The sequence below is a fragment of the Misgurnus anguillicaudatus genome, chromosome 11 (genome assembly GCF_027580225.2).
Source record: "Misgurnus anguillicaudatus chromosome 11, ASM2758022v2, whole genome shotgun sequence".
NCBI classification, from domain to species: domain Eukaryota; kingdom Metazoa; phylum Chordata; class Actinopteri; order Cypriniformes; family Cobitidae; genus Misgurnus; species Misgurnus anguillicaudatus.
The window spans coordinates 16,920,681-16,945,078 of record NC_073347.2 but is presented as its reverse complement, the minus strand read 5'-3'; the positions used below and the strand labels follow the sequence as shown (position 1 = coordinate 16,945,078).

Genomic DNA, 24,398 nt, shown 5'->3' with positions numbered 1-24,398 from the left:
GGGTTTTAGTGGTCAATAATCTGGCAGCTTCAATGATGTGGCACAGAGTGAATGTACTTGACCCACCTAAGGATCTGCTTGTTCGTTTACAGAAGGTGTTTGTCAATTTTTTTGGGGATGGGTTTCATTGGGTCCCTCCGGCGACTCTTTATTTGCCAGTGAATGAGGGCGGTCAAGGGTTGATAAATTTGGTGGCTAAAGTTGAAGCCCTGAGACTAAAGGCTGTTCAGAAGCTACTGTACTCACCAGGGTTTACCCCGTGGGTGTCTTTGGGTCTTGCCCTTCTCAGATCTTTTGGTGGGTTGGGGCTGGACAAGCAATTATTTTTAATGTCTGAGTATGGTAAGGTTTTTCCCTTCAATATTAATTTTTATGGCTCCATTTTGGCTTCTTGGTCAGTGTTTAATATCCACAGACGTGACAATTTGCACTTTGGTGTTAATGAACCTCTGTTTTTTAACCCTCTTTTAAGTGGTTTCACATGCAAGTCTAAGACTGTTGTTAGCATCTTTTTGGAAAAAGGGGTATCTACCATAGCTGATCTAATCTGCCTTCCTTCCAAGTAGGGCTGTGCAATTAATCGTTTTTTCGATTTCAATTTCGATTTTTGCACATTTCGATTGCAAAAACAAGATAATCGAGGGAGATCGATTAGTGTGCCGCATTTCTGTTATTTCGTTTTGAGTCATTAATCCGACGCCTCGCACACAAAGTAGAAATCCTCATGTATTTGTTCAGTTTTATGCTTTTCAAGCGAGCGGAGGCAAACTATCCCTCACGTTTAAAATATCAGCTGGATCGTGGCGCCGCTCTCCGTGCAGAGAGCTGCGTGCTCAGTCATCTGTTTAAAGTCAGGTCACTAGGTAATAATCCTGTTTATGTTTGTAAAGTTATATGCATTTCAAGCGATCGTGTTTAAAATGTGAATCGCGTTCTGCTGGCACTTAAACACTACTGCTTTGACACGTGTAGCCTTCTGCAGCAACACTAAACAATGCATTGAATGTATGCAGGGCTTGACATTGACACCCGCCAAATGCGGGTATATTTCGGCTGCGACCGTTTGTGGAGACGCGCGCGCGTTCAGCGGAGCGTTGCGGACCAAAGCGCCACCTCCCAGAGAGCGCGCGAGAGGTGATGGATTTGCGAATGCACAAGAGGACGCAGTCTGAGCGCATACACACTTCAGGAAAGATACAACAATTGCATGGAAGTGATTGGAGAGATATATATTGCGTGCACATTCTCAGGGCAAGAGCGGAGAGAAATTCAGTGCATACCTGAATGCACACGAAATCAAATGAAACCCGCCAGCTGAGAGGTTCGCGCATCATTTTAATGTAAGCTACTTTGGGCAACAATAATGCCCTCTCGACAGTTGTCATTAAAAGTCTTGAATCACTTTTAACATCAAGCATGTAAAATACAATCTGCATAAACAAGTTGAAAGTAAAATTCATGTACATTTCTTGACTGCTGTTGTTAATAAATATTTAAAGTGGTTGTCGAGGGGTTTTGTGTATATCTTTTCAGTTAATCTTCTACACCCCTGCTCCACTTTTAATATATTCATTCAATGTAAATCTGTTTATGCCTTACTAGACTGTTTTTATGCACCTAAATATATGATATGATCTATACTGATATACCTGGTATATACCAGCTAATGTTGTCCTAATTTGGGTGGTCAGACTGCATTTGAAATTCAATCTGCATCTAATTTAGATAAACCAAGTAAATTTGCTCAAATTAAAGTCATTTTAGGATGCCAAAGTCAAGTTTAATCATATAAAATTTATTTTACCAGCAACAAAATTGTGGCCTGTGAAAATGCTGAGTGGCTAGTAATTTGGAAAACAACTAGCCACTTTGGCTGGTGAGCAAAAAAGTTAATGTCAAGCCCATGTATAAATGCATGTTTTTACAGTCATTTAAGTAATCGTGTTAAATAATCGAGATTAAGATTTTTTATCAAAACAATCGGGATTATGATTTTTCCCATAATCGAGCAGCCCTACTTCCAAGTCATGGAGGACAGCTGAGTCTATCTGTAGCCAAACAGGCTTCAAATCTGTAAGGATGGTGGAACAGATCCTGGGTGAGTTGAAAACTGCTTTCCCAGCAACCCTTCTCTCTTTTTTAGAGAGTGTATTGTTTAAAGGCTCATATGATAGTTTTTTCCCAATACTGACTGTGTCTCCAAATGTTTCTCTGGATGGTGAGCGGGATACGAAACTGCTCACTTTTAAGTACTTGGAAGGATTTGCTCTTAATGAGGCTGGGAAGGATATACTCTATCAGACTTGTGTCAAAGTCAGGTTTTCCCAAGGAATCATGAACAGAGAGGACTCAAAATGGAGGGCCTTTTTGCAGGCTCCCTCCAATCTTTTGCCTTCTTGGAGACTTTTTTATAAAGGCCCTCTGCCTAAGCGTTCTGGGGACTTACAGTGGAGGATTTTACATTGTATCTTACCTACTAACACTCACTCGAAATTTAATTAAAATGTTCTGCCTAAATGCTTGTTCTGTGTTTCTCCTGAAACTGTTTTTCATGTCTTCTCTGAATGCACCAGATTGCTACCGCTGTTTTCTGTTCTGGGAAAAATTCTTAATGATTTGGGTTTTGTTTTTGACATGATGCACTTCATTTTCGGTTGTAAATACTCAAGGGCGCTTATGAAGCAATGTACTGTGGCAAACTTTTTAACGGGTCAAGCGAAGTTAGCAATTTGGAAGTCTCGTAAGCTAGCAAATGAGGGAACAAATGTGAACCTTCTTCAGCTGTTTATGGCTTTGGTGGAGTCCAGGGTTGTTGTGGAGCACAAGTTTTTTCAGTTGACAAAAAATCTCCCAGAATTCGAGTTTAAATGGTGTGTAAATGGGGCTTTAACATCCCTTGGTGAGGATGGAACACTAATTTTTAACTGGTAGACTCTGATTGGGTCAATCAATGTGTCATGTACATTTTATTTGTTTTCCAGCTGTGATTTAGTGTGAATAGATGTTTTTTCTAATGATTAAATAAAGGGAGTTAAAAGTCAAAGTCTCTCTCTGTCTCTCACTCTCTTTCTTTCTTTCTTTCTCTCTTTCTGTCTTATAAACACTTAATTTAAATAAAGTATAAAAAATTATGATCTGTTTTTATAGGGGACTTCCCATACAGTATGCATACCTCATATTTAACCATTTCACTGCGCCATTTTGGACATATATACCATAACTCCACTTTAGAGGCCAATAAAGACTTCATTTCAAAAGAGTAGAAAAAAATTATTATCTGTTTTTGAAGGGAACGTCCCATACAGTATGCATACCTCATATTAAACCATTTCACTGCGCCATTTTGGACATATATACCATAACTCCATTTTAGAGGCCTATAAACACGTCATTTCAAAAGAGTAGAAAAAAATTATGATCTGTTTTTATAGAGGACATCCCATACTGTATGCATACCTCATATTTAACCATTTCACTGCACCATTTTGGACATATATACCATCACTCCATTTTAGAGGCCCAAAAACACTTCATTTCAAAAGAGCAGAAAAAAATTATGATCTGTTTTTGACGGGGACGTCCCATACTGTATGCATACCTCATATTTAACCATTTCACTGCACCATTTTGGACATATATACCATCACTCCACTTTAGAGGCCTATAAAGACTTCATTTCAAAAGAGTAGAAAAAAATTATGATCTGTTTTAATAGAGGACATCCCATACTGTATGCAGGGCCAGATTAACACTTTGTTATACCCTGGGCAACAATATTCAAGGGCCCCATCATCACGACCCCAGGATCACCATAATATGGTCATATACAGAATATATTACATTATTATACAGTACATATACTCAATACTTCAAATTCTAACTGTCATCAGGTGTATTTTGATTTACAAATATTTAAATGCTCATTCAAATGCACTACTATGTCCCCTATCAAAGACATTCACTCACATATGATGCTATGAAAACTAAACACATCAGCATCTGTATAATCTCCGGGCTGTAAAAGTAAGCTGGCGGTGTAGAAAAGTCCTGGCTAACTTAGCTGAGTTGTCCTCGTCGTTGACCGAAGCTCACTTGACAGAACTTTTTAATTAATACACATTTAAGATGACCATGGATTAACTCTAATTTGCAAAGTCATTGATATAAAAAGCTTATTTTTTGCATATACAAGCATTGTCTAAAAATGAAAATAGGCTTTTATTAATTATTATTACAAGACCAGCATATAGCCTAATATTAGACACCCAAACCAAAGTGAAGAAAATGATCTTTAATTTGCAAGTCTGAACTGAACATCAACGCAGACATGATTTTCCTCACAGAAGTTTAAGATCATATAGGCTACATCTTGAACGTAGATATACAAATGAACACAGGGAAAGTAAGTTTAACACTGTGAAGCACAAGCAAACATGCTGGAAGGCAGCTAAAAACCATCAGGACATAAACACGGGCTTATTTTATTATATTGGAGCCTTACTTCCAGATAAAGTAATAAACTGGATTGATGATTTAAATGTTGTTTACTCACATGTGCGTTGTTAACTCTCCGGAATTTATGTTGTGCACTGCTCCCCTCGTTCACTAACTTACTCCTCATGGTTGGTTTGTTGACAGTGTCGCGTGAGCAGCTACATTGCATGTTTGACTTCATTTGGCGATAAGCAGACCTATTGGTGATGTCAAAGTACCGCGAGAGCGATTCAAAGCAGATTTCTCCATGTGATAACTGGAATTGCTCTCGCGCTACTTAGCTGTCACTCGCCTGTAGGTTCTCTGCTCCCCAGTCACTTTCGCGCCGCTATAGTAATTTGATTTCATACGCCGATAGGATCGCGCAGATACCTGCGTATCACGTAGACTACACCACTGTTTATACTTTACATTTTCTGCTTTTCTGATGTCCTTTTCCTTTTTTAATTTTACTAACGCCTTGCGTCACGTAATGCTCGGCGAACCTTTGACTCACGCACCTCATGCGGACTGACCAATGAGGAGAGGGTCTTAACCTGAGGCAGGGCCGGATTAACCATACGGGCAACTGGGCAATTGCCCAGGGGCCCAAGACCTCCAAAGGGCCCAGGGCAGCAAGGGCATGAGCAAAATACTGTATCTGGTAATATCCCGCTGGCCGCTTTATATTAAACAAACTGTCAACGCGGGATTTTGCGCTGCAAAGAGAGACGCTGCGCTGCCTATTACTTTGAACGTGAGTTGAGAGCGGTTGAGTCTCATGCAGCCTGACCAATGAAGAGAGGGCCTCAGGTCAGGGCCAGATTAACACTTTGTTATACCCTGGGCAACAATATTCAAGGGCCCCATCATCACGACCCCAGGATCACCATAATATGGTCATATACAGAATATATTACTGTAATATACAGTAAATATACTCAATACTTCAAATTCTAACTGTCATCAGGTGTATTTTTGATTTACAAATATTTAAATGCTCATATAAATGCATTACCATTGTCTAAAAATGAAAATAGGCTTTTACTTAATTATTATTACAAGACCATCATATAGCCTAATATTAGACACCCAAACCAAAGTGAAGAAAATGATCTTTAATTTGCAAGTCTGAACTGAACATCAACGCAGACATTAATTTCCTCACAGAAGTTTAAGATCATGTAGGCTACATCTTGAACGTAGATATACAAATGAACACAGAGAAAGTAAGTTTAACACTGTGAAGCACAAGCAAACATGCTGGAAGGCAGCTAAAAACCATCAGGACATAAACACCGGCTTATTTAATTTTATTGGAGCCTTACCTCCAGATAAAGTAATAAACTGGAATACTAGATTGATGATTTAAATGTTGTTTACTTACATGTGTGTTGTGAAATCTCCGGATTTTATGTTGTGCACTACACCACTCGTTCACTTCTCAACATGTTTGTTTACAGTGTCGCGTGAGCAGCTACACTGCAGGTTCGACTTCATTTGGCGCTAAGCAGACCTCTTGGTGATGTCAAAGTACCGCGAGAGCGATTCAAAGCAGATTTCTCCATGTGATAACGGCAATCGCTCTCGCGGTACTTTGCTGTCACTCGTCTGTGGGTTCTTGTGGGGCCACACCAGTCTGCTCCCCGGTCACTTTCGCGCCGCTATAGTAATTTGATTTTATACGCCGATCGGATCGCGCAGATGCCTGCGTATCACGTAGACTACACCACTGTTTATATTTACATTTTCTGCGTTTCTGATGTCATTTTCCTTTTTTAATTTCCGCTTCGCGCTCCATGTCTCGTTTTTTTCTGTTGTAGCAGTAGTAAGATCCTTTGACCCACCTCATGCGGACTGACCAATGAGGAGAGGGTCTTAACTTGAGGCCCACTCTTCATTGGTCAGTCCGCATGAGACTGACTCTCAACCGCTCTCAACTCACGTTCAAAGGCATAGGCAGTGCAGCGTCTCTCTTTGGAGCGCAAAAGCCCGTGTTGACAGTTTGTTTAATATAAAGCGGCCAGCAGGAGATTACCAGATACAGTATTTTGCTCGTGCCCTTGCTGCCCTGGGCCCTTTGGACATCTTGGGCCCCTGGGCAATTGCCCAGTTGCCCGTATGGTTAATCCGGCCCTGTGCCTGGGTGCTTGGCTTCAGTTTCCAGCCTGTTTCGTTAGGTTTTACGCACGATCCGCCTCGGTTACGAAATACAATTACCGGCACACCGCCAAAATTCTCGGGCTTTCGTTTCACTATAGTGAAAGTGTCCGATGCACATGTACTGCGTGCATAAGTCGATGTCCTGCTGGCGAAGGATGTATCGGGCCGGTCCCTCTTACCGAGATGATGATGATAGGATTTTTCCAGCCTTTATCTCATAGTACCCAAAATACGCGGCGGGTTACGATCGATTTGATTTACGCACCGGCTCTACAAAGGTGGTCTTTTTTGGATGATAACGCCGAGGCTCGTATTTCAATATTCAGATCGGTTTGCAGCCTTAGACCTGTAAGACGTGTACTTTATGTGTCCATCTCCGCTCGCCTTAGACCGTTTTTTCGCTCTGCGTCGTGGGGTGGGCATATTAATATTAAGTACACCATTCGAGCTGTGGCTCTCTCTCCGTGTCTCCATGAAAGTGCTAGTCACGGCATTGAAATATCAGAGAGAGAGCGTTGTTCGCATTCTGCTTTTATTTACGTCGACTTATAATAGCCCGTTCTTGGCAGACGTGCGCGAACACAGAGAGTTAATGCTTCGGCATCTCGCTCGTTTAAGTCATCAGGTCGACTGGGAAAGAGCAACTTTGCCCCGTGCAGAGGATCCTTTTTCTCAGTATGGAATTAGACGCGATCGACTAATTGGCGTGTTTTACAAGAGCGCGCAACTAGTCAGTTCTGACTTGCCTCGGTTTAAAACAATTTCAGAAGCTCCTGGACATATGACAGCATGCTGCGGCTGTGACACTGCTCGAGCTGTGTCATATGAGACCGCTTCAGCGTTGGCTTTACGATCGAGTCTCGAGGAGAGCGTGGCGCACCGGCATACATCGTGTAAACACTACACCTGCGTGTCATTTAAATTTTCCCCGTAGTAGACCCATCATTTCTGATAGCAAGATATGCCTCTGAGGGGTCTCCTGGCATTCTGTAGCATGCGATGCCCTAATCACGGGATGATCAGCCACGTATGACGGGCTTGCAGTCTCTGGGGTGTGCATAGCACCACAACTGCCGCGAGCGGTGCGTTGTATATCTGGGACTTGTACGCTCCGCTATGGAGATGCGAGGGAAGGATGTATTAGTCGACACCGACAACATTGCGACTGTTGCGTTATTTACCGTTAAGGCGGTTTTGCGCTCTCGTCACCTGTCGCATCTCGCTCGTCATCTCCTCCTTTGGAGTCAGAAGCATCTGAGGTCCCTTCGTGCCATTTACATCCCGGGCTCGCTCAATACAGCGGCAGACGCGCTTTCCCGAGCTTTCCACCCCCAGACGGTCCAGCTAATTTGGAAGAAGTTCGGTTGTGCGTAGATAGATCTGTTTGCGCCGCCGGACGATACCCACTGTTGCCTATTTTATTTACTAACCGAGGGCAGCCTCTGCGTGGATGCGTTGGCACACAGCTGGCCGCGGGGGATGTGCAAATACGCGTTCCTTCCAGTGAGCTTTATTGCGCAGACACTGTGCAAAGTCAGGCAGGACGGGGAGAGCCTTTTATTAATCGTCCGTTCTGGACGACCAGGAATTGGTTTTCATAGTAAATGCTCCTCGCGACAGCCCTCCCTGGCGGATTCCCCTGAGGAAGGACTTTCTTTCTTAGGAAGGGGCACATTTGGCACTCGCGCCCCGACCTGTGGGATCTACATGTATGGTCGTTGAGCGCGCGCCAGGTTTAAGTGATTTATCGCAAGCGGTATCTAACACCATCGACGCGGTTCTAGCACCGTCCACAAGACGGGCTTACGCGCTTAATGAAACCTTTTTCGTCACCCGGTGCTCTTCGCAACGCGAGGACCCCAGAGAATGCCCTTTAACATTGTGCTTTTATATCTTTAACATAGGTTAGATGGTAGGCTGTCCCTCCGCTATTAAAGTTGATATCGCCGCTATTTCTGCTCATCACTCTCTTATCAACGGCAGATCAGTTGGCCAGCATGATTTAGTTATTACATTTTAAGAGGCGCTCGCAGGCTAAACCCCTCGCGCCCTCCCTCTTTCCTCCTGAGACCTGTCCATAGTGCTGAAGCCTTCAGGTATTCCATTTGAGCCTTGCAGTCTGCGAGTCTGAAGTTTTTTAGCAATGAAAACTCTGACCCTGCTAGCATTGGCCTCCATGAAGAGAGTAGGGGATTTACATGCATTCTCTGTTGACGATTCGTGCCTTTAGTTTGGTCCTGCTGTCTCTCTGAGACCCAGACCAGGCTACGTGCCCAAAGTTCCCACCACTCCCTTCAGAGATAGGTGGTGAGCTTGCAAGCGCTGCCCCCGGGGGACGCAGACCCAACCATGGCTTTGTTGTGCCCCGTACGCATACTGCGACTCTACGTGGTTCGCACGCAAAGCCTCAGGACCTCAGACCAGCTCTTTGTTTGTTACGGTGGCCAGCAGAAAGGGAAAGCTGTCACTAAGCAGAGGATGTCTCATTGGATAGTTGATACTATCGCCCTGGCTTATATCTTCAGGGTATTTTTTGCCCCTTTAATTTGAGAGCGCACTCCATACGGAGTGTTGCCTCATTTTGGGCTATCGCTCGTGGTTCCTCGCTAACAGACATCTTCAGAGCTGCTGGTTGGGCGACACTTAATACGTTCATTAATTTTACAATGTTTGTATCGAGCCTGTATCCTCTCGTGTTCTTTCCTCACCAGGGAGGGCACGGAGAGCAGACTCGCAAGTCGGCTTGCAGCCTCCGACTGAGGCTCCAAATTGAGTTTCAGTATGGAAGGCCATCAGAGCCAAAATGCGTAATGGTTTGAATTGCTCTTCCTCCGCTGCCTTGGCAGCCTTTGTTGCGGAGCATTGGCTGTCAGCCTTTCACTAGCTGTATTCTTACGAACCTACGTGTTTGGCTTGGGCTCCACATTGGGTCCCATCGGGTTCCTTTGTGAGTATTATTCCGTGGGGTTAATCCAACAGCCCACGTTTCCCTTAGCAGAGCACTGCTTTGCTTACACAGCCACGGCTGTCCTTATTACTGTTTATTTAGTCCACCATTAGCCCTTAAGAGGGGCGGTGGATTCCGCAGCGTTCCTATCCCGCTCTGGTAGGGCGCTTCCCAGTCGCTGGCACTTCTGTGGGGTTAAAGGAACATCTAGTGCCCGGCCTTTCTGCCTTATCCTATTTCTCCATTCCCTTAAGGGGAGTTGGAGGGTTTTTTTGCAGACACCGGAAGAGGTCAGCCCCTAGTGGCGTTTTGGTAGGGATTCCCAATTCGTTGGTCACGACGTGACGTCATAGTGACCGACTGAAAGGGAACGTCTCGGTTACGGATGTAACCCTCGTTCCCTGAAGGAGGGAACGGAGACGTCACGTCCCGTCGCCACAGGTGCTGCCACCTGCTGTTACGGCCGGTCACTTCCGGCTTTCTCAGCGAACAGAAGCTGATTTCCCTATTTGCACGTGCGGCTTATATATGCACCTGGCGGGGCGGCGCCAGCATTATGCAAATATCTCAATGCCAAGTTCATTGGCGTTTTAGTAGTATACGAAGCAGATTGGTCTCTCTAAGCGAGTTCCCAATTCGTCGGTCACGGCGTGACGTCTCCATTCCCTCCTTCAGGGAACGAGAGTTACATCCATAACCGAGACGTTCTTGCACCTGTGAATACAAATAAAAATCCATATTTATGATTTAAATATAAACTTCCATTATTATTATTTACATGTCTGAATCTCGTGAACAGCGGAACTGCTCAATATGAGTGGTTGAACTTGAGCAAGCCACGTGATGAGAGAGAGCAGCGGACGGTTGACGTACGATACAGATGGGAGGGCGTCGAGCAGACAAACAACGGTAAAGCTGTCGATGCTAGATAATTACTGTAAAAGTTTTCTTGCATTTATCTGTTAATATATTGAGTTTTGTTTTCGAAGGGATCCATTTTTGAAGCCATTTTATTATTATTATTATCATTAACGGATTTATAATTAACGTTGCCTTTCCATGGGCTTTTTAATTTAATGTCTGTTCAAAAAAGTATTCCGGAGTTCATATGTTATATATGTGATTTGTATATAAAGTTGAATCACTTAAAATTTAATGTAAGTAGCCTACGTTCTTGTTAGTGTTCAATGTTTTATGCATGTGTACTGTGAGTTATATGTAGCTAATATAAAGTTGTATTTTTGCACTTAAGTTTTAAATGAAGTTGAAATGTTTGTATCGATATAGCATGCTAGTGTTAAATGAGATCAGTTTTTCCTCTCATATTATTGTCGTATTTAATTTTCTAATGATAACGTGAAGAACAGTATTTAGGAATCTTGGTTTTAATGGTTTTTTAACATCTCATGAAGACTTTGGTTTATTTTTTTATGAAATAATATGTTCAAGAAGCTTTATGTAAAACTATGATATGTTGTATTTCACTTGAAATGTATTGGGGTTATTTTGTACTTCCATTAATTAGTTTTAAATGTTTACAGAATGTTATTTGGTCAATAAAGCAAGCAATTTATGCAATCTTGTGTATGACTATTTTCTTATTCAACCCTCTCTGAATAAGTAATATGTAATGTTTCTTAATCTCTAATCATTATTAATAATAATTTAATAGATCTGTTGCTTAATAACAATAGGGTTAATGTTATTCATTTTTTATAAGTAATTAGTAATGAAAAAAATTAGGTAGACCTTACCTAATTTTTTTAGTTTATCATAGTAATTAAATTTAGGTACTCTTTACTCAAATAAATAGGATATACTCAAACAAAGTGAGTGCAAATTGTTACAATTTTATTGAATGAATTCTATAGGTTGTTTTTTACCGTGTACACACAATGGCCCCTCCAAAAAAAACAAAGTACTCTGTATACTACCGTATGAATACTAGATACTACCCTACTTTTTTCAATGTAGTATACAATCTGTCTAGTTAATAATGAATGCCTTCGCTAACACACACATAAAGTACATATACAATTGTATTAATTTGAATTCACGACTCACATATATGGAAAAAATATTATGCACAAAAGACAAATGGATGATGACAAATATGTTATTGTGCATACAGCAAAGTCAAGGGTTCGATTTCCAGCCAATGCATAAATGATGAATGCAATGTAAGTCACTGAATAAAAGCGAATACATGTGATGCAAAAGTACATATGAAGCTGTTTATCGAACAAACAAGAGCATAGAAGTATAATATGATAGCTTGATTACAGTGTCATTCTGTTTCTTTATAATAAAACAAATTGAAATGTAAAGATTACAATGTTATATCATGACACTTGTTGCCTTGAAAGTTATACAATCCACTAAAAAACAACTAAGAAGCGCTAGAAAGCCCTCAGCCAACCTCAATGTTTATACATACTGTAGCAGACGGCATATTATTTATACAGAGTAGGTGGCCTGTAATTATTTTTGCTGCATCTTGAAACACTTGAACACAACTGCAGACAGACAGCTCTGTAATTTGACTGTCCAGATGTACAATAACCATGGCATTTTCAATGTAATACCAGCAAAAATAAACATTATTGGAGAGTTTATATTTAGAAAAAAGGAACATCATGAGTGCATTTTGTATTATTTGTTATACATTGTCTTTGTTTATCAATATGAAGAGACCTGGAGAAGACCCATTTGTTGTGGTTAGAAACATTACTGTTTTTTATATAAAATGGACTTTATATAAAACAGAGTATTCAGACTCAATTTATGAGGTGAAGTGCATTTCTATAAAAGTAATGCCCCTTTCACAGCATGTATTGTCTGTGACTGTAGTTTACTTCACATCAGCATATAAATGACTGACATGACTGACACAATGTGTTTTTGGTGGGGCCCAAATTAATTCACGAGTTCACATTAACATGTAATCGACAGGGAAGGAGATAAAGCATATTTGGTGTGCTGTCCGAGGAGAGGGTGATGAGAGTGAGGTGATGGGGTGGAGAGGGGATGCTGCAAAAAATCTGTCACAGGATAGAGGTGTGGGACTGCTATAGGCACCTCTTTGTGCTGATTGGTTGGATAACATGACCATGCTCCTCCCGAACATAGTTAAATAAACTTCATTAAATGAAAGTATTGGCAAAAAACCAAAAGCACAAAACCTGAGAAAAAAAATTGCAGCTGGCAAGGGTGAAAATGAATCTGGGTATCTTTGAACCAAATGTGGAAGCACTCTAAAGGGCGATTTATAGTCGTGCGTAGGTCCTACGCCGTAGCTACCGTAGCTATCCGTAGCCTGTGCGTAGCTCTGCGTAGCCTGACGCGCACCTCACAAAATTTCTAACAGCGCGTCGGCTCTACGCGAACCGCAAGCGCTGTGATTGGTCCACCAGAACCCCTCCCGTCAGGTAAAAAAACTGCGTCATAGGTATTTCCGTTTGTGATGGTGAAAACAAAGATGAGCCAAGTTGAGGAGTGATTTAACTCAAACTGCATCAAAAGTAGCTGTTTATTTACTTCCATCATTGCTGGTCTTCTCAAGTTATACACAATAAGTTGCTGTTTCTTCTTCGTTTGTGGGTTAACTTGCTAAGCCTCTTCTTCTTTCACGTTTGTGCTGCTACTGTGGTTACACGCGTGGATACTGCCTACCAGCGGTCGCGCGTGTGTTTGCACGTCGACGCGGACGACGACGCAAAAGTATAAATGAAAACCGACGCGGAACCTACGCCGTCGCTGCTACGCCGTAGGACCTACGCACGACTATAACGAGCCCTTAAGGGTTTTTCACACAGGACGCAGTCTCACATTCTGTCTGTGCTATTTTTTATTTAAACACGGCACTTAAGCGTTGCATATTTAAGATGCAAATTTTTTAAACCTTGCTACATAGGCTCATTGAAATGGTGTACCTCTGCCAACATTTCTCTACAAGCTAAAATGTGTTGCTGCTGGTACACATCACAGCATATTTCAGTTGGAGTGTCCACTAGGGGCGATAGAGATGCTTATTTTTTCTCTGTTTTGTTGTGGGTTCATTCAATTTTACAAAGCAATATATTATTGAAAATTATACTACGGGTCCATTGAATGCTTGAATATGATTAGCTGATGAACGTTCTGAGGTGTGCAATTATTTTCTGGGAAATGCACGGCGAATGTAGTTCCAGGCAGCTCTCTTGACCGTTTTACAGTTCCATATAACTTCGCATAGTTAAAGGAACAGTATGTAGGATTGTGGCCAAAACTGGTATTGCAATCACAAAACTTGTGGCTAAAACTGGTACTGCAATCACACAACTGGTGGCCAATACACAACATGACAACATAAACATCAGTTGAGGGCTGCAACTCCACTTTTTAAATGACAATATCCTGCCCAGACCACTGTTGTCAGTGATATAAGTATTTGAAATGAAAATGATTTCTTAATGTCTAGTGACAAATCAGGGCCATTTTATGATTAATTGATATAAATTTCCTACATACTGTTCCTTTAACAAAGACGAGCAGGTTTTAATATGCATCTGCTTTGTAACTTTAAAAAATCCTGCATCAAAATGACCAGTGCCCGGTTGCATGAAAGTCCCCAAGCTAAGAAATCCCTTAAATATAAGGTTAAGGGTGCCCTTAATAAAAAATGGGTTGCAAGAAAAACCCTTAAGTGAACCTTAAGGCTGTCAATAAGTATTTACCCTTAAATGCTAAAGTATTACCTTAAGTTCTGCTATGCGTTGCAACAAAGTCCTTAAGTCCCATTTTCCCTTAAAAACTTAAGGGACTATAACAGGTCCCTTAACGTCACACGCGATGGCTGATTTTATGGTTGTTTAAGAAAATGAAGTACAAACGCACATTTCTAACGATCTAAATAATCCCTAGAGAAAAGGATGCGCATTTATTAGGAGAATAGCGGTTTGATCGTCCGTCAATCTAAAGTGTTTCCAGTTTGAATTACTTTGAGGTTTTATACACGCGGCACTTTACAGTCTGTTATTTGCGATGTTTCATTGTACACAAATCCGCCGTCTGTTGAGCTGCGTGCATGCGTTGATTTGTTACCGCTGTGAGATTTTGTAACTATAGCAACCGCGTCTCCGCTGCCGTGTTTTGGCAGAGACTACCTTAAAATACTTAGTATAAACACTTAGGTAAGGGTGACAGTTAAGACCTTTGTTGCAACGCTCTTAAATAAATCCCTTACCTCAGGGATTTTTTCTCCCTAAGGGAAACCCTCACTTAAGGAGTTTCATGCAACCGGGCACAGAATCAAAACGCCTCTAGTGTACACTTCATCAAAAGATGCAGTGATATGTACCAAAAAAAATTATTTTAGGTTATGCAGAAATTTAGGCAGAGGTATTAATGGCAAACCAACAAGCAATAGCCGTCATTTCACCACCTAGGTTAACTATAGACCTATAGTCTTGCTATAAGTAACCCACTCCTAGCCGAAATAAACCTGGATGTAGCTTTTCCCAAATAATTTGCGAGATGCATGATATTCCATCATGTAAGCAAAGTCAACAGCGATTACAAGATATTTGGTAACATTTATTTATTTATTTAATTTTTGACAGCCCAAATGTTGCCTTGTTCTAGCCTAGACATCTGGCCTGTGTTTGGACAGTTCTTCTAAATTGCTTTTCAGTTCCATGATGCTGCTGTACTGGTAGAACGTTATCTGTGGGAAAACAACACAAGTATGAGATATTAGATTACTGTTACTTTTTGCAACCACATATACATACAAGTATCATCTGGGACATATAATTCTGAAAAGATTGTTTTGAATTGTTTTAATATCATCTGGCTTTAAGCAATAATGACTCCTGAAATGCAGTATATATATCTCATCTTGGTCGTAGTAAAAAACCTGAGAAAAATCTATCTTGTTTAATAAAACAAAGCAGACCATTTTACAGTTTTCAATTAAACGTTGTAATCAATAACCACATGGCTTATGTGTACTGGGCTAGGTGACAACACATATTTTAAAGCTTTATACAAAAAAACAGATGGCATGTAATACATTTGAGATTTAATCAAGTGTTTATGTTGTTGATTTAATTTAACTAGATGTGTTTTTATAGCATAAATAAATGTTTCTAATCAAAATAATTTTCACTTGACATGCGAGCCATTTTTAATGGCATATTAGTTTTGTAAAACTTGGCAAAGTTTCTTAGTAAATAAGCAGCATGAATTTCACCACACATATTTCAACTTCATTTCACATTATTAAAACTCTCAATATACTGTAAAAGACTTCAGGGCTCAAAAAAGTCCTTTCACAAAGACTATTGCTATAACCAAACTATTACATTGAGCATATCAAATGAATTCAAAGTAAACTAATCAAACAAGTTATTTACATCATTACTAAACCTAAAGTAACAAATACTCCTGACAAAAGCATCGGGCCGCCCCTTCTAATAAAGATGTTAGGGGCTGCAGTGGCCACCCCAAACAGGGCACTGTTGTCTCACAGCAAGAAGGTCCTTGGTTCAAGGCCTGGCTGGGTCAAGAGGTCTTTCTGTGTGGAGATGGTTTACTCTGGGTACTTCAGCATATAGTTTCCTTCTACAGTCCAAAAACTATATACATGTTGATCTATGCACATAGAGGGAAGGGCAATTTGACATCTCCAATTCACCTACCTGCATTTTTAACCTGGCGATTAACCAGTTCTCATCATGAATATAGCTATAGATGATGAAATGGTGTTAACATGTTTATCTATTCCATTTATTTCAATCAAAACAAATATTAATGCTATACCTAGGGCTGTCACTGGCTGATGGTTAATTGTCTAATTGTGACGATTATGATGATTTATTGTCTGTTTTATTGCTTTGACATTTAATTCTCATATATTTTTTGTTGTGATTATTTTAATTAATTTTTTGCATATTAAATTACACATATTAAAAGTAATTATTTAATGAATATATCTTTCAAAAATTGAAAATTCTTCATAAGAAATAAACACAAGAAAGTGTATAAAAAATAACAGAAAATAAAAATGCTATCAATATATACTGACTATACCAGAACAGGCCTTAAATAGTAGCCAATCCCACTAAGGTAACATTAGTACTGCTATTAGTATATTTTTTCACTGTATTGAATGGCTTTGCAATGTATCGTGTTACACTGCCATCTGAACGATTTCATTTATACAGGCTCTGCAGCTCCCCCTTGTGTTTTTTAGAGAGATGTGCAATCATTGTGGTGATCTGAAATCATCACGATGAGGTCAAACAATGATGACAAGACGATTATTAAACAATCATTGTGACCGCCTTAGCTATACCTTACAACACCATTTTAAAAAAATTGTTTCCATCTTTGTTGCACAAGTTTTGGAAAGGATTTTATTTGTGCTGAAACAACCATGCCCTGTGTACAAATCATTGATGGGTTTGGATGATGACAAGCCTACAAGTCATAGCAAAGGTGTTCAGTTCAGTCTGGGCGTTTTGCAGACCAGTCAAGTTCTTCCACACCAAACTACGGTATATCAATCATTTCGTTTTTAACCTTGCTTTGTACATAGGAGCATTGTCATGATGCAATAAAAAAAGGTGCTCTGCCCAAACTGTTGCTATAAAAATAGAAGCACACAATTCTCTAGAATCTTTATTTGCTATAGCATTAAGATTTGTGCTTACTGAAATAACTGAAGTAGACAAAGCTGTTCATTAGAAGTGGGCTCCCCAAAACTTTTGGCCATATAGTGTACTGTATAACTCACCATGGGTCCTAAAATTTGCAAATGTATTACCGAATCATCAATAACAGTAAAAAAGCAACTGGGTCTGCATGACTAATTTATTACACTAATTAATCACTATGTTTTAAAAGATTAAGATCTCTCTCTACCTTTCCTGTCATAAGCTGTACAAACACAACAACCAGTTCTATAAAATGGACTTTGTTTCTCAGTTGTTGCAGCCGGGTCCTGTAAAATACGATCGTGTATTCTTGTCCATTATCTGATTAGTTTAGCTACATGACCAAATGATTTGCCTTTTCAAAATCCGAGACCACTCACATCGATTGCTTATGAGAATCCAATACATAATTCTGTCACGGTTAATCCGTGTCATGTCTTGTCTCTGTTCCGATTGTTATCACCTGGACATTCATTGATTAATTACCTGCCTCATCACACCTGTTTGTCATTTAGTCTGTGTGTATATATACCTCTGTCTTCTGTTTGCTCACTGCTGGATCATTGTCATTGTCACTACTCTCTGTGGTCATTAAAAATCCCAGGATATCCTTCGAAAAGAGTAGGGGTGTGCCCCGGCATCCTGGCCAAACTTGCCCATTGGCCTACTAATCATCCCTCATACTAATTGGCTATATCACTTGGTCTCTTCTCCACTAATAAGCTGGTGTGTGGTGAGCGTTATGGCGCAATATGGCTGCCGTCGCATCATCCAGGTGGATGCTGCACATTGATGGTGGTTGTGGAGATTCCCCCATTCATATGTAAAGCGCTTTGAGTACTGAGAAAAGCGCTATATAAATGAAAGGTATTATTATTATTATTATTACTTTCATGTCTGTTCCTGTTTCTTCTATTGGATGTTCCTGTGTTCCCTGCCCGTTGTTTTATTCTCGTTCTGTTAATAAATGTTATTTATTTCATTGTGAACTCTGCACTTGCGTCCTAACTTCCTCACTCCTGCATCCCAGTCGTGACAAATTCTCCCAACTAAACCCATCTAAACCCTAAACTGCACTCCATCACCATCTAAGAATCGACCGTCTGATAAAAGAAAATGTCATTTGATGATTGATTTGTAAATGTCAGATGTTATCAGCGTGATTTATTTTTCAAGAAGTGTCGTGCTTTAAAAGTTCAGGGCAGGCGACAAATATTTTTACTTTTGGTGTTTGTTTCTGCACTGCAAATACAGAAACGTAAAAAGTGAGAATAAGAAGTCATGGGTTCTTATCCCAAGAAATAGAAAAACATAATATATAAATAAACATTGCATGTTCTTGCTGCTTGAACGCTATGGAAAAAAGTATCTCCCAAATGCATGTAACCTAATCACGCACACACATATAACACATGATGAAGGCAAAACTGAATACTGCATCTAGTGGTACACAGCCCATTCATCCATGTGCCCGGGTACAAAGCTTATATTTAAGAGGTAACTAATACATTTAGAATAAATGTTCGTGAATGGGCTTTTATTTCGGGATGGAAGAAAAAGCATTAGGTTAGGTAGAGGTAAGTACTGTGTGTGCATGTGTGCAGTTTAAAGTTAGGGGGATGGCCAGACCTTAAGTGATTTACTGGCATTTGCTTTTTGTAGTGAAAGTGCATGACAATCAAAAACTAAAAGAAAGTGTTGAGAAAAGCTGTTTTTTTTTGCTGGCGAGACTGCCCATTATCAGGGTGATCTAGTAGCTTCACTGAAGTGCTCTCTACACCTATCAAACCTCTAAATATAGCCCTTCCCTGTAAACATCATACACCCACCCAAATCAAGACTAGGGTCAATACTTCTTTTCAAGTTTATTTCTATTCAATAATTATAATACTAATGAAGAAGGAAAACTGTAAATCAGCAAAAAGCTTAATTGCATTTATAATGCAAATACACATCCTAATCAGATTTTTAAGTAAAAACACATTAAACGTCCTTAAAGCAAGACTTGTAAAATAATCAAATTAATCAAGATTTACTATTAGCAAAAAAAAAACTGTATCCATCGTTGCAACGCATGCTTGATGGCCTGTTATATCTTTGTCAATTAAAATAATAATAATAAAAAAAAATTAAAAAACAAAACAGTAAAAAGTTTCTGCTGTTTTTATCCATTGTCAGCATTTTTATTTCCACTCCTCCAGCGTTAGGCTAATAACTCTGACTTCCCTTCCATTAAAGAGCTCTTTGAGGATATAAAAGAACATTATGGGTATATGCTAGCTAGCAGATTTCAAGCTCTTGTCTTTTCCCTGACCTTGTAGATTTTAGATATTTACGGAAAAGATTTAAAGACCTGGTGTCCTAAAGCCCATGATTGAAAGTCCAGCAAACGTGAAATGTGTGGGTATATAAAACAGCACTTGGATTAGACCTCTGAAGTCTGCAGTGTTGGTCACATATGAATTAAAATGAACTTGAAAAAATGATCTTTGAGTAAACCAGTATTTAATGACATATCAGTTCAGATCTAATGACTTATGGCTTAAACAGAAAATAATGTGATAATTAGTTACATTAGCTGAAAGACATAGTAGGCTATCAAATAAAAGACACATAAAATAAGCTTGCTGTGTTAGTATTATACTGTTTTATAGTAAATGTAATTAAGAAAAAAAAGACAAATAATAACCTTATTAGATACTGATGTGACCTGTAAGAAATATATATATTTTTAATATAGACAAAGAGAAATATTATCAAAATTAAAACTAGGCTGTAGTGATCATGCAATGGTGTTGCAAGTATTTGAACTGGTAACAGGGTTCCCACACCTTAGTTAACTTCAAGGAGCTTTCAGGGACTTTCCAGGTCCAATACCCTCAAATTCAAGGACTAAATGGGACACATTTCTGGTGAGAGCAAGGTAACATTGCGTTATCTTTAAAGATACATTGTTACAGTTCCCTTTTGAGGGAACTCGCGCTGCGTCACTGTGGTGACACTTTGGTGACGCCTCCAAGGGTAACCATTTAACCAATGGTGAGGTTTAAGGACAAAGATAGGGTGACGCGAGAGCCAGGAAGTATATCGCTATCTGAAATATTGCCAAAGATGGCGTTACTGGGACGCAGGAAGTATGGCAAAGGAAGAGGCAGCGTCTCGTTCCCTTATCAGGGAACAACAGTTACATACGTAACCTGAGACGTTTTTATTTGTCAAACACAAATATGCAAAAAAGCATTTTAGTATGAATCAACATTCACATACAGAAGATATAAGCATTTAAAGCGAACAGTTTAGCACGTGTGTTTAAAAAGTATAAAATTTTTATGATATTATCCTACACTACACAGAGAATAATATGGATTTTTTTCCCCAGAAAACTTCTTCCATAAAATAGTTTCAAGCACTTTCAATGACCTGTATCTATGTATGTTTATTTTCAAAAACTTCCCAGGACCTTGAATTTTTTTCCCCCAGATTCAAAAACTTCAAGGATTTCAAGGACCCGTGAAAACCCTGTGGTAAAAATGGGTGATATCCAGACCCATATTGTTCAATACTAAATGTACTGATTTTATACTCCATTAGCATCAAATTATCCTAAAATGTTTTTCTTACACATCTAATTTACATTTAGCTGCAGTGTAATGCAATCCTAAGAAACAGTTTGGCAAGCGAAACACTCAAGAAAAGCTCCTTGCTAAGCAAATCTTAAAATCTTAAATCTGTCAAAAAATATGTTTGCTAATGTGAGCTGTTTGCTAAAGGCCTTGTGCACATTAAATGAGTTGTTATGGCTCATAATTAACACAACTAATTGCAGACAATGTGCATCAATTACAAGGTCATTCACCTTCCCGACCGTAGCAATGATCCTGACATTCTGCTCTCCTACAAGATAATGACAAAGTTGATTGTTTTTTAACAAACTGGAGAAAGTAACTAAAGACATTCTGCACTGATTCGCAAAGCAACAAGACACGACCCACAGGGCTTATTTGTTTTAGAGGTGTTGGAGGACTGATGCTTATTGATGCTTTCTTGCTTGGAAACTTGGGCTATGTCCAAAATCTTCAAATGCTGTCTAATTAGACAATATCTGGAGGTAAGAAGGAACCAGAGGATGTCTAATGCAAGCTCTTTTTGCCACAATATACTGTAAGCATTTATGCAGAGGACAATAGATATAGCGTGAAGCTGTACTGTAGTTCAATGTGTGAAGCCCATCCCTGGTGCACTGATGCTGGAAAGCTCATGAGAATTTGCATTATAGTTTAAAAGTGGCCACCACTAAACTGTAATTGTCAAGAGATCAGAGGCTAAGTGATTATTGAGTGGCTGTGCTTTTTAAAGTTCAATACCACCTTTGAGGACCAAGAACACTGAGGTTAAGACACAACAGAAACAGGGTGAATCATAAGGTCTGGAGATAAAAGCAGTTGAAAGGCCTGTTGAGCAATTCTCTGAGGAAAATATCAAGAGCTGGGGTGAGAAGAGGACACTGCTACCCTCAATAGCCTGTGAACAACATGCAAAAAAGTTTGTTTGTTTGTTTGAGTGTGTATAAGTGTTTGAGAAAGGATAAAATATATGTGATTAAGAAAATGAAAAGATTGTAGGGTGGGATATCTGATCTCTTGAACTGGACATGTGAGGACATGGATGACAGAGAGAGAGAAAGAGAGAGCAGTTCTGCAGTATATGTGCAGATGGTGAATTAACATATTTACAAAAAACTACAGACTGCAATGAGATATGCACTGTACAACAAACAACTTAACCCAGGAGCACCAAACTCAGGACATCCTCACAAAGGCAATCACCCTTCTTTTCCACTCACACACTTCCTTTTAAACTAAAGACACAGGTGAAACTCATTAGCAGCCGAACAATGAGTCTCCTAGCCACTCCCACCGGTCGACCAAAGCAGGAACACCTGGAGGCTCATCGCAGAGGCTCATCACACCCCCCCCCCTAAAAAAAAGACCACAGAGTCTTAATAAAGAAAAACACAAATCCCACGATCCAAATTTGTAGTAGTTTAAATGACAGTTGGTATCAAAGTTGTTTTTCACTCCTTTCCCCATCTCTTCCTCTCAGCAACCTGGCGCCGAGGAAGCAATATTAAGACAGAAACACAAAGAGAAAGAGAAATTACAAACTTTAAAGTCCTAAACCACATGAACACGGGACAAAGCATCAGCAGTCACATTCTCGGAACCTTTAATATGACCAGTGTTTCCCACAGGATTTTGAGAGACTGTGGTGGTGATGACGTCACCCGCTAATTAGCATATATGTGACGTCATCATGTCGTGTTTGCATTTGATCTAGTGTTGGCACCTGAAATATGTTTCACTTCTACTCTTTGATCTGTATCTGTATTTGATCTGTATTATATATCAAATTATATTTTAAGCCGAATTAAGCTGTTTTAAATAGTGAAATAAAAATGTAAATGGGGAATCATGAAAATTCTATTTGTGGGGGCCAGTGTTGATTCTGTGGTGGGCCGCCACAAATAAATCAATGTATGGGAAACACTGATGACGTATATCCAACAGGTAACTCTGAAGAAATAAACACCATCTCATCAGTCTTTGATTAGGGTTTTGTAAGGAGTGCAAGAAAACTAAAGGATTGTGATCCGTATAGACCACTAATGGTCCCACTGACGATCCAACATACACATCAAAGTGTTGTAGAGCCCAAATTAAAGCAAGAGCTTCCTTCTCTATCACGGAATAATTAAGCTGGTATTTATTAAATTTCCTAGAGAAGAACGCGATAGGATGGTCAATGTCATCAGAGTTTTGCAACAATACAGCACCAGCACCCAAATTACTGGCATCAACTTGTAACTTAAATGCTTGATCAAACCTCGGAGCTGCCAACACAGGGGCTTCTGTCAGAAGCATCTTAACACTTTCAAATGATTTCTGACACAGCGGAGTCCAGCGAAATACTGCTCCTCCCCCTCAGCAAATTTGTCAGAGGCACTGCCACCGTAGAAAAATTTCTGCAAAAACAGCGATAAAATCCTACCATCCCCAAAAACCGCATTAGCTCCTTCTTTGTAGTAGGAGTAGGATAGTCATCTATCGCCTCTACCTTTGCACGAACGGGGCGTACTTGTCCTTGTCCAACCACCTTCCCCAGATAGGTGACGGTAGCTTTTGCAAAGTCACACTTCATCAAGTTAACAGTTAAATTGGCCCATACAAAACGGTCAAACAACGCTCGAATCTGAACCAAATGTTCCCCCCAAGTTTCACTAAAAACGACAACGTTGTCCAGATATACAGTGCAGCCCTTCAATCCAGATGTTACTCGATTCATTAAACGTTGAAACGTTGCGGGGGCATTTCTCAATCCGAAACTCATCACTTTATATGAGTATAATCCGGAAGGCGTTATAAAAGCAGAAAGCTCTCGGGCTCTGGCAGTTAAAGGCACCTGCCAGTAACCTTTAAGAAGATCAAACTTGCTTACAAATCTTGCGTTTCCTATCTGATCAACACAATCCTCGATTCGAGGCAGTGGAAAACAATCAGGCTTCGTTATGGCATTTAGCTTTCTGTAATCTGTACAGAACCTAAACGACTTGTCAGGTTTATTCACAAGCAAAGATGGAGATGCCCAACTAGAGAATGAAGGTTCAGCAATGTTATTTTCCAACATATACTCGATTTCCTCATCCAGATGTTTTTTCTTATTTTCAGACACTCTATAATACCGCTGACAAATAGGACTCGAATCTCCGACGTCAATGTCATGCTCAATCAAATTTGTACAAGAAGGAGTATCGGAAAACAGTGTAGAATACTCATTAATCAAATTAATCATATCATTACACTGTACATCCGTTAGATGGTTAAGCCGGTTACGCATAGAACTCAATGCTTCCGAATTTCGAAGACGACCTTGAAGAACACAATCTCCAGGATAGATTTCATCTTCCTCCCCACTTACCAGATTTTGAGTAAAACCCAATTTTAGATGGTCCTTGTTCACAGAAGAATCTGCCAACAGAACAGGTTTAACACAAGAATCAGGCCCAATATCATTTGACGCATTGAAATCCTTACAAGCATAATAAGGTTTCAACAAGTTCA

The 24,398-nt window shown here is 39.9% G+C and overlaps 2 protein-coding genes across 3 annotated transcripts in view; one reads left to right on the top strand and one right to left on the bottom strand.

The window, feature by feature from the left end:
* Positions 1-24,398, top strand: part of LOC129416763 (hyaluronan-binding protein 2) — a 304,383-nt gene that overhangs the window by 52,291 nt on the left and 227,694 nt on the right. The window lies entirely within an intron of this gene.
* LOC141349179 (attractin-like protein 1) overlaps positions 11,414-24,398 on the bottom strand; it is a 226,123-nt gene continuing 213,138 nt past the window's right edge. For both annotated transcript variants that reach the window (XM_073873146.1, XM_073873147.1), the window contains one exon: positions 11,414-15,287. In XM_073873146.1, the coding sequence (XP_073729247.1) occupies positions 15,207-15,287 (81 nt within the window). In that variant the 3' untranslated portion in view covers positions 11,414-15,206. The remainder of the gene's footprint in view (positions 15,288-24,398) is intronic.